General features: G+C 36.8%; 1 protein-coding gene across 4 annotated transcripts; it reads left to right on the top strand.

Moving 5' to 3' along the window:
* The first annotated feature begins 379 nt into the window (after positions 1 to 379).
* LOC127101300 (uncharacterized) lies at positions 380 to 5,804 on the top strand. Of its 4 annotated transcripts, XM_051038674.1 has the most exons (14): positions 380 to 751; positions 824 to 883; positions 1,128 to 1,206; positions 1,337 to 1,393; positions 1,847 to 1,902; positions 2,644 to 2,872; positions 3,168 to 3,254; positions 3,344 to 3,418; positions 3,524 to 3,604; positions 4,588 to 4,652; positions 4,725 to 4,911; positions 4,995 to 5,083; positions 5,207 to 5,321; positions 5,547 to 5,804. In XM_051038674.1, the coding sequence occupies exons 4-14, from the start codon at positions 1,337 to 1,339 to the stop codon at positions 5,586 to 5,588; spliced, it is 1,083 nt and encodes a 360-aa protein (XP_050894631.1). In that variant the 5' UTR covers positions 380 to 751; positions 824 to 883; positions 1,128 to 1,206; the 3' UTR covers positions 5,589 to 5,804. The 4 variants fall into 4 exon arrangements, with proteins under 4 accessions (XP_050894631.1, XP_050894633.1, XP_050894632.1 ...); XM_051038676.1 differs by lacking the exon at positions 824 to 883; XM_051038675.1 differs by lacking the exon at positions 380 to 751 and having other exon boundaries at positions 819 to 883.
* The last annotated feature ends 3,553 nt before the right edge of the window (positions 5,805 to 9,357 follow it).

Here is a 9,357-nt window from a genome sequence, read left to right as displayed (position 1 = left end):
CTGTCTACCCCAACGAGCATGGTCTCGCCCGACGAAAGTTCTTTATTGCCCATTTGTCCCTCAGGAGTGCATCAAACCGTCATTGGAAAATATCTTCTCTCGCCCGACGACCAAGGCATCGCCCAATGAACTCAAGATCTCAGATCCTTGCCTGACGACAATGACGCAATTTTGGCCATGTATTTCATTTATTTGACCTCGCTTCTTGTTCGCCAGAGCTCGCTTTCTGCTCGTCAACTCTCGCTCGGCGAACTCACTTCTTTTTCTTCAATGCTCGCCCGACGAGCAGGCCATAATTTCCCTTATTTCAGTTTGTTCCTTCTTCTTTGTTTTGTGCCTTTATCATTTGATTTCCTGCACACTTAGTATCTCTTCATTATGCGTTTGTTCTATCTATACACTGTTTTGTTTTGAATTTATTCACATAAGTAGAGGGTGAAATGAAAGTAATGATTATCAGTAATGTGTTTTACATACTGTGTAGTTAATATAATGTTTTGTTTGTGTTGGAATGGATAACAATGTCCCTATTATTTATGCTGTTGGTGTTTATATGCAATAATTTTTTTACTCACATGAACTTAGAGGTTGAAATGTGATGCTAAACTAGGTATTATGCCATTAATTAGTTGCTGTTTGGTTCAACTGTTTAAGGTATTGATATATCATTAATGGATCTCAGTACCTCTCGAGGGATTAGTCCTGGCTCCCGGCCGGGGATACCAGGATACCCTGGGTTCAAGTTTTAAAGGTATTATATCATTAATTTATTATGAATGGGTTGAAATGCTACCACAGTGTTATAATATTATCCTTACTGCAGTTTTGGCTAATTTATACAAAGAAAAATACACCCAAAAAGTCCTGACCAGAGTGCTGGCAGGTATGCGATTATTAAGTGCTGTTTTGAAGGTTCTTATGCTTGCAAAAAAAAATATTGGAATAATGCGTGCTTAAGATTTTGAACCATTACTCCCTCTGAAGATTGGGTGCCAATATGGACTCTAATACAGATAATCATATATTGATTCACTGAACAAACTATAACATCTGAATGCCAAATTCAACTAATATGATGTGGGCTTCTATATATTTTCTTACAGTTTCATTTTAATTTTACTTAACAGGAGATTCAGGGATAAGAAAGATAACGTGGAACCTGAAGCAGACCCAGAAAGGGATCAGAGAACTGTTTTTGCCTACCAGGTTGATTGATTGCCTCCATTTTCATTTGTTTTAAATAATATGTAAAATATATATTAAATACGGTCTGAGTTATTGGGATATTTGTCAACATTTTCATGATGATTTCCTGTTTCTTGTTTGGTGTTCACAGATGCCTTTAAAAGCAACCGAGAGAGATGTATATGAGTTCTTCTCAAAAGCTGGCAAGGTTAGTTGCTTTTGACATATTGTGACAACTTATCACCTTTATTGATATTCCTCATTCATGATGAGTGACAACAGTTATATATGATAGAACAAACACATCTTACATGTATAATGTATATATGTTACTCTGAGCACTTGGTTTCTCCTGAAATAGTCCACTACTTTCAGTTTGAACTTTAAGTAGGGCAGCCATGTATAATGAATATATGTTACTCTGAGCACTTGGTTTCTCCTGAAATATATTGTCCACTGCTTTCAGTTTTAAGTAGGGCTGGTACTTTGTTGTGCATGAATATTCTGTTTATTTGTTTGAGTGAATAAGTGGTTACATCATGATATTTAGATTGCCACGTTCCCACACACTGGTAGTTTGCATGCTTTATGGGGAATGCTGACATCTGCCTCTATACAGGATACTTCCTCCCTTTGTTAATTTGCTGTTACTTATTTTCAGGTGAGAGATGTCCGTCTAATCATGGATCGGAACTCAAGACGATCTAAAGGAGTCGGGTATGTCCTAAATGATCAAACAAACTCTTTATATGAACGTTGTTGCATTTGAATATTAACTTCTAAGACTCATGTTTGACTGTATTCTTAATGGCTTAGCCATGCCATAATATTAAGGCATTGTGGGAATTCCTAGTCTCAAATATTTTCCTCTAAGTGGCATACAATGAAGATTTCATTTGTATACTGATAATCCTTTTTAAGTGTTTCCTTATTAGAAGTCGGTCATATTGGTCATGTAGTTTTTGGTCGAAGGAATATTTATTGTTGTCTTGGTGGTGCGATGCTCTTATATTTGGTTCTGTTTGACTGTTAGTATCATCTGACTAGTAGGTGGGTTACTGTCCTACTACTCAGGCCATCATCCACTTTTAAGTTGGGATATTTTGTTAGTCTTTATTTGCGTGCTCCGCTCACACATTCTTAAACAATGGATGCAAGACACTGTTACTAATCCTCCTTATCTACATGGTTCCCTATTTCCGTTCTTATACGGTGTTCTCTTATTCTATCTGGATTGTCAATTTGATAGTTATTTATGCTTTAGTTTTACATTTTTATTATGACAGACTAACATTTCCTTTACATGAGTCGAGTCAGATGCATCAAACTCAGCTTGAGCTGTCTGCTCTAAAGTTTTTGTTTCCCTACATCTCTTCGCTGTATTCTTTCTAAGTTTTGATTGCGATTGTTTGTTTCTTAGTTTTGAAAACTTGATGCAAGTTCTTGATGAGGCTGCAGGTATATTGAATTTTATGATGCAATGTCAGTGCCAATGGCAATTGCTATCTCCGGCCAACTACTTCTTGGGCAACCTGTAATGGTGAAACCTTCTGAAGCTGAAAAAAATCTTGTTCAGTCTAATGCTTCCAGTGGAGCTGCTGGTGTAGTAGGACCATATGGAGCAGTGGACAGAAAATTGTATGTGGGGAATCTTCATTTCAACATGACCGAGGCTAATCTCCGAGAGGTATTTGTGTGTTTGTTTTGTTCTTTTGCTGTTTCATTAGCTGTTGTGGCGAGAATACTGATGTTTGGCATACTTCCATATTTATTTATTTACACAGGGCATCTGCATCCTTTATCTGCAATGTAAATGCTGGGGCTTTTATTGAATGGCAATAGTTTAACTAAATTTATGTCCCTCGAAACCAGTAAATTTGATTTCTTTAAATTGGGTCTAATCTTCTTGGTAGGCTTTTATAAATTAGAATCTTGTTGTGGTAGTTTATCATCATTTGACACCTTACTTTATGTTGCTTTAGATTTTTGAGCCATTTGGTCAGATTGAGGTTGTACAACTACCTCTTGACATGGAGACAGGACACTGCAAGGGTTTTGGGTTTGTTCAGGTTTGCTTCCAACACTTGGTCTTTAGAAATATTGCTTCTGGTAATACTTTTATTTATCACTAAATCTCTAACTGGCATTCATTGGACAGTTTGCCCATCTTGAACATGCCAAGGCAGCTCAGAGTTTAAATGGAAAATTGGAGATTGCTGGCAGGACTATAAAGGTAAAAATATTTGTTTTGGCCTGATTTTTTTACATGAATGCTATTAATTTTGTTGATAACCATTTGCTAACTTATTTGTTTGTTACTGATGTTCATCAATCTCAGGTTTCATCTGTTACAGATCATGTTGGAAGTCAAGATACAACTGCAAAATCCGCAGACTTTGATGACGATGAAGGTGGATTGGTAAGTTTTCACTTGTTACTTAGAATATTAAAAAATTGGTTGTGATATGATTGTCATTGAAATCCATATCTCATTACACTATTACAAATTTACCTTATTTGATTTGATGTTACTAAAGATTATACGGGTGATTATTTTTTCAGAATGTTGCTTGTTACTTTGAATATTATATAATTGGTTGTGATAAGTTTCATTGAAATCCATATCTCATTACACTATTACAAATTTACTTGATTTTATTTGATGTTACTAAAGTGTATACGGGTGATTATTTTTTCAGATTATTATAAACCTGAATGACGCAAGTTGATCCATGTAGCTGACCCCACTTAATGGGATAAGACTTGGTTGTTGTTGTTGTTGTTGTTGTTGTTATAAACCTGAATGGCATGAAGTTTGATGTGAAATCAGACTGTTATACTTTTTATTCACGTATAACAGTTCAAGATATAAAATGTTTACAGGTTGATGACAGGATTATTACTGTTTGATAGACAGGTTCTTTAAAAAACTTAGTGTTTTTGAGGATTTGCACTCAGGCTACAAGCAAATATCTAAGGAACTGTTTTGCTTGATAAAATGGTGGTTGATGACTATTTTTCTCTTTTAAATATTAAAATACAACATACTGTTTTCTGTTTTCTGTTTTCAAAGACTTAAATTGGAAACAACGAAACAGATGCTTTCAATGTATCCTGTACAAATGTATGAAAACAGAAATCAAGGTGATAACGGTATTTGTTATTACAATTGAATACAAGAAATGAACACACTGGTTTTGAAACCAAATAGGCAGTTAGTTTTACTTTCCAGGATTTTTGTCAGCACACTCTCACTTCTGTTGCCCCTTTCTTTTGGCTTTGATTTTTTCCCTTTCCAATAATAACAATTAACAACATTATTCATCTAGTAGATGTTTTTTGTTGGATTATGACAAGTTTTCTTCTTTACAGTTAAATGCTTATCTATATTTTTTAATGCAGACTTTAAATGCCCACTCAAGAGCACTGCTTATGCAAAGGTTGGCTGGTGCTGACATTCCCACAAGGTTTGTATAATATTTTCCTCTTATATTTTTGTGAATCTGTTCGCAGTTTTTTCACATATTTCCAAACTGCAGCATTGGTGTGCCAATTGTGAATGGGTCAGTTCCTGTTCAGCAGGCTTTTAGCATGCCTATTGGTAATCCAGGTGTTATACCTGCCTCCGGTCTACCAACACAAGTTATGCCTACCCCTGTGGTAGAACCAGTAGGAATCCCCAGCGAGTGTTTATTATTGAAGAATATGTTTGATCCAAGCACCGAGGTTTGTGATGAACTGCTTATATACTTTACACCATAACCATTTGATATTTCACGCAAGTACTGATGAAAAAGATTACAATGCAGACTGAACCAGATTTTGATATAGACATTAAAGAGGATGTAGAGGAAGAGTGTTCGAAGTATGGCCGAGTGAAGCATATTTATGTTGACAAGTAAGTAAATAAATGTCTATCACACATTAATCCATCATGTATACCTTTACTGTATGCTTTTCACGTTTTCAGTTGTCACATATTTTGTGTTGCAATTCTTTAACTAGTTCTGCGTGTATACAGAAGAAGTGCAGGTTTTGTGTACTTGCAGTTTGACACAGTGGAAGCATCAAGTGCTGCGCAACGGGCAATGCACATGAGATGGTTTGCACGCAGGTTGATTACAGCTATCTTCATGGTAATGTTCTAATGAGTTATCCGCTGGCTTCTCAGGATTCATAATTTTATTAATATTATATACTTGATGTAGAATGTTACTTAAAAATAAGAGACTAATATTCACACTACCACGTAGCAGCTTTATGTTTTCCTTCTCTCTTCTTTATTAAACTCAACAGTCTCTGATGTTATGTTGCAAACCTTTCCCCTAGATCTATATTTTAATGAGTTATTTGTCTTGCAGGAACCACATTTATATGAAGCTAAGTTTAACGGGGAATCTTGAAGATGTGTACGGGCTTCTCAAAAGATACAAGGAGTGCAGTTTTGTGGCTTAGTTTTTATAAATCATGTTCTGGTTTATAGATTTTGATTCAAAAATTATTTTAGAAGTATGATTACAGAAATTGTAATGTCCAGACGACGGTGATACTTTTGGTCCCATTTTTATTTTGTATGTTGATATATTTAACATATTTACCAATGGTGCCTTTCTATTTCATCATGTTTGTACAATGTAAAATTTCCATCTCGTTTAACTAACTATACGTTTTGAAGTTTTTAGGATATTGGCAATTCATTATTTTGACTACGAAGTGAGCGTAACATTTGTTTGCATAGGACTTTTGGTTAATACTAGTTCTTTTGCTTGGGACTTATTCAATGTGGCAGAAAAGTTGTAAACAATTAGATTATCCTCATTCCAATTTCTTTATTCATTCGTAACATATTTGGCTATGATAGGGAGGAGAGGGTTTAAGAGAGGCTAATGAGACTTAAGGTTGGTCTTTCCCAATGTCTGTGTGATGTAGTTCGAGTTTTTTGTTTTTAATTAATGATTTGTAAATATCAGTAAGTGAAATATGAGAAATACCTAGAAATTTTTGCTGTGAATTATGTACAAACAACTTACAATCATCCAGTTCAAATTAGTTGAGCTACTCCTCCCTTTTGACTTCACTTATCATCCTTTTTTCTGTGTCCTCCATTTCTGAAACGTTGCAAAAGATTAGGGCTTGTTGGAGAATACTGATGTTAGAAAGCAAAGATGAATGCTTGTAGGGATCCTCCATCTTTCTACCAAGTTTGTTTCAGCACATTGAATATTTGAGGACAAGTCACTTTTTGGTGATTTCAACTGTGGTTGCCATATATATGAAAGCTCATGTATATGTGGTGTGCTTCCTTAGCTACTTCCTCAGCATTCATACTATTTTATTTCCAAGGAATCTGAGTGTCATGAGTTGCAGGAATTTAGGAAACATGGAATCAAGCAAAAGAAATATTTACTCTTTCAAGTTCAAGGATCCCGATCTAAAGAGCTTATGTGACTTGGTCTCTCAGATGCACCCGGTATACAGAATCAACTTTGGAAAGAATTACGGCAATTTACTCAGCATTCTCAATCAACAAGTGGACCATACCGCTTTAATCACTTTGGCCCAATTCTATGACCTACCTTTAAGATGATTCACATTCCAAGACTTCCAGCTAGCACCAACATTGGAAGAATTCGAGCGTCTTGTTAGGATTCCTATAAAGAACAAGCTACTATTTGAAGGGATAGATGAATCTTTACCCCTTGAGGTCATTGCTAGTGCGCTTCACATGGATGAAAAGGAAGTAGGAGCTAACCTAGAGACCAAAGGGAATACCAAAGGATTTCCACTAAGTTTTCTCTTGGAAAGAGCTCACACCCTATTGAAAGCAGAAAGTTGGGATGCTTGTTACTCTGCTATTGCATTGGCCATCTATGGTGTCGTCCTATTCCCAAATATGGATGGTTTCGTAGACATGACTGCTATTTGTGTTTTCCTTACTGGAAAACCAGTACCAACTTTGTTAGCCAATGTCTACTATTATATAAGTCATAGATATACTAAGAAGAAGGGATTGATTGCTTGTTGTGCTCCTTTATTGTATCAGTGGTTTCTAGAACGTCTTCCAAAGACAGGTGCTTGGGTTGAACAGACAAATGTTAGTGGCCTCAGAGATTGGGATCACCCTGATCTGAATATATCTCTTGGTACTCCAAAGAATACATCAACATGGATATCATATTCAGTTGTGGATATTTCCCAAATCTACCACTTATTGAGACTCAAGGATGTGTGAATGCTAATCCAGTTTTATCACTCAGACAACTCGGCTACCCAATGGAAGGCCCTCAAGAGGCAAATTCTTTGGAAGCTTTCTTGTTACTTGACTTTGGGGCTGAGAATCCTAGCTTACTCCAGGGAATCAAAGAAGCTTGGAAAAATGTCAATCGAAGAGGGAAAGCTAAGTTAAGGAGAGCAAATGGGATTACAAAAGAACCATATTTTCAGTGGGTAAAGGAAATGGTGCAGATGATTAAAATTCCATTTGTCATTCGGACACCTTTACCTCTTCCTGAACCTAAGCTCACCCATGTCCCTATTGAAGAAATGGAGGAACTCAAGACCATCATGGCAAAGCTAGAAAAAGAGAATGAAGAGCTGCAGATAAAACTCCAACAAACCATAAATGAGAAAAACAATATGAAGTGGGAGCTCGAGAGAAAAGAGGCACAACTTCAAGCCCATGTGGAAAAGTCCAACAAGGAGGAGCATAAGAGGAAGAAGATCAAGGTGGGATTAGAACAAGCTGATCATTGTTTAGATACCCTTAAAGGTCAACTACGACAAGCTCAGAAAGAATGTCAAGATAATGAGCATTGGTGGCATTTAGCCACAAAGGAAAACAAGACGATAAGGGATACACTTGGGGCTCAGATAAAAGAACTCACCAATTCTGTTCGTCATGTAAAATCTGAAGTAGATCAGGAGCGTCGACTCAAGAATATAGCCATTGAAGCTTCTAGGATGTCACCCATGATATGGGAGGAGAAGTGTCGAGAAGTAAGAGATGCAAGGGAATCTGTCAGCTACTGGAAGAACCAGCTAGAGTCATTACGCCAAGACAACTCCATATGGTTGAAAGAGCGAGACTATGTGATTAAAGATTATGAATCCTTTAAGAAGACCATAGACTTCTTACAAGGAGATAGGGATAAGTTTCGTGCGAAACTCGATGGGCTAGTAGGGTTCTGTAATTGGGTGGCTAAAGAATTACCATGGAAGTTGAGAGACGCATTCGAAGAGTTGAAAGAAGATAACACTCCTCCAGCCATAATCAGTTTCATTCTACTTTGTAAAGGGTTGCTGAAGAGATTCAATGAGGAACTAGAAGAGCTTCAGGCCAGAAAGCCAGCTGTTTAATTTGCTTATGTCTTGTATTTTGTTCCTTTAACAAATGTACTTTTGAACTATGACCTTTTTGGACCTCTATGTTATGTACTTGAATGAATGACGTTTAAAAGTTACTCTATTATTGCTATTCCAAGTATTTCTTGTTTCTTCGAATTACTAACAACTAATGAAACTCGAATGATTCTTTGAAAATAAAATATGCATAACATTCGCATCTTCATTATGCATCACGCTTCATAAAAATTCAAAAAAACTTACCCAACCTTTTTACCCTTTATCCATCCACACTGACTAATCAACACCAATACGAGACGCGGAGCAAATACAAGATGACATTAGAGCAAGTTGAGGCCGATCAGGTTACCATGAGGACAAACATCAATACGATCCAGGAGAAGATGGATCAGCTGTTGGAGACAATGCTCGCGATCGCTCAGAGAGAGAGGATCAAGGAGGAAGAAGCTAGGACAAAAAGGAATGATGGAACGCCAGGTCTGAACCCCTAAGACGAGGGTTACGTCCCTACCAAGAAGAGACTGGTTCAGATACCGGTATAAGACAAAGGAGATGGAGATCGCGCAGAACCTTCTGATACGTCTACTCATCATGGGTCCGAAATTGGAGATGACTAGTAAGATGCATTCTATATGCCTGATCAACCAAAACCTAAGATACTTCCAGATCCTGCCGCAGATAGGCTCCGTTCCCTGGAAAAGAAAATCAAAGCCATAGAAGGAAACAATATCTTCGGTGCTTCTGCCATGAACATGTGTTTGTTATCGAATTTAGTCATCCCGACTAAATTTAAAACTCCTGATTTCGAGA

The sequence above is a fragment of the Lathyrus oleraceus genome, chromosome 7 (assembly GCF_024323335.1).
Source record: "Lathyrus oleraceus cultivar Zhongwan6 chromosome 7, CAAS_Psat_ZW6_1.0, whole genome shotgun sequence".
In the NCBI taxonomy this organism is placed as follows: domain Eukaryota; kingdom Viridiplantae; phylum Streptophyta; class Magnoliopsida; order Fabales; family Fabaceae; genus Lathyrus; species Lathyrus oleraceus.
Note: the sequence above shows the minus strand (reverse complement) of the source record. Positions and strands in the feature narration are given on the sequence as shown.

Bases quoted from the DNA above. Each gene is read 5' to 3' on its own strand.
- LOC127101300 (XM_051038676.1), top strand. From the start codon at position 1,337: ATGCCTTTAAAAGCAACCGAGAGAGATGTATATGAGTTCTTCTCAAAA. The intron at 4,653-4,724 runs GTTTGTATAATA...TCCAAACTGCAG, and splicing joins GGTGCTGACATTCCCACAAG to CATTGGTGTGCCAATTGTGA. The intron at 5,322-5,546 runs GTAATGTTCTAA...TTTGTCTTGCAG, and splicing joins TGATTACAGCTATCTTCATG to GAACCACATTTATATGAAGC.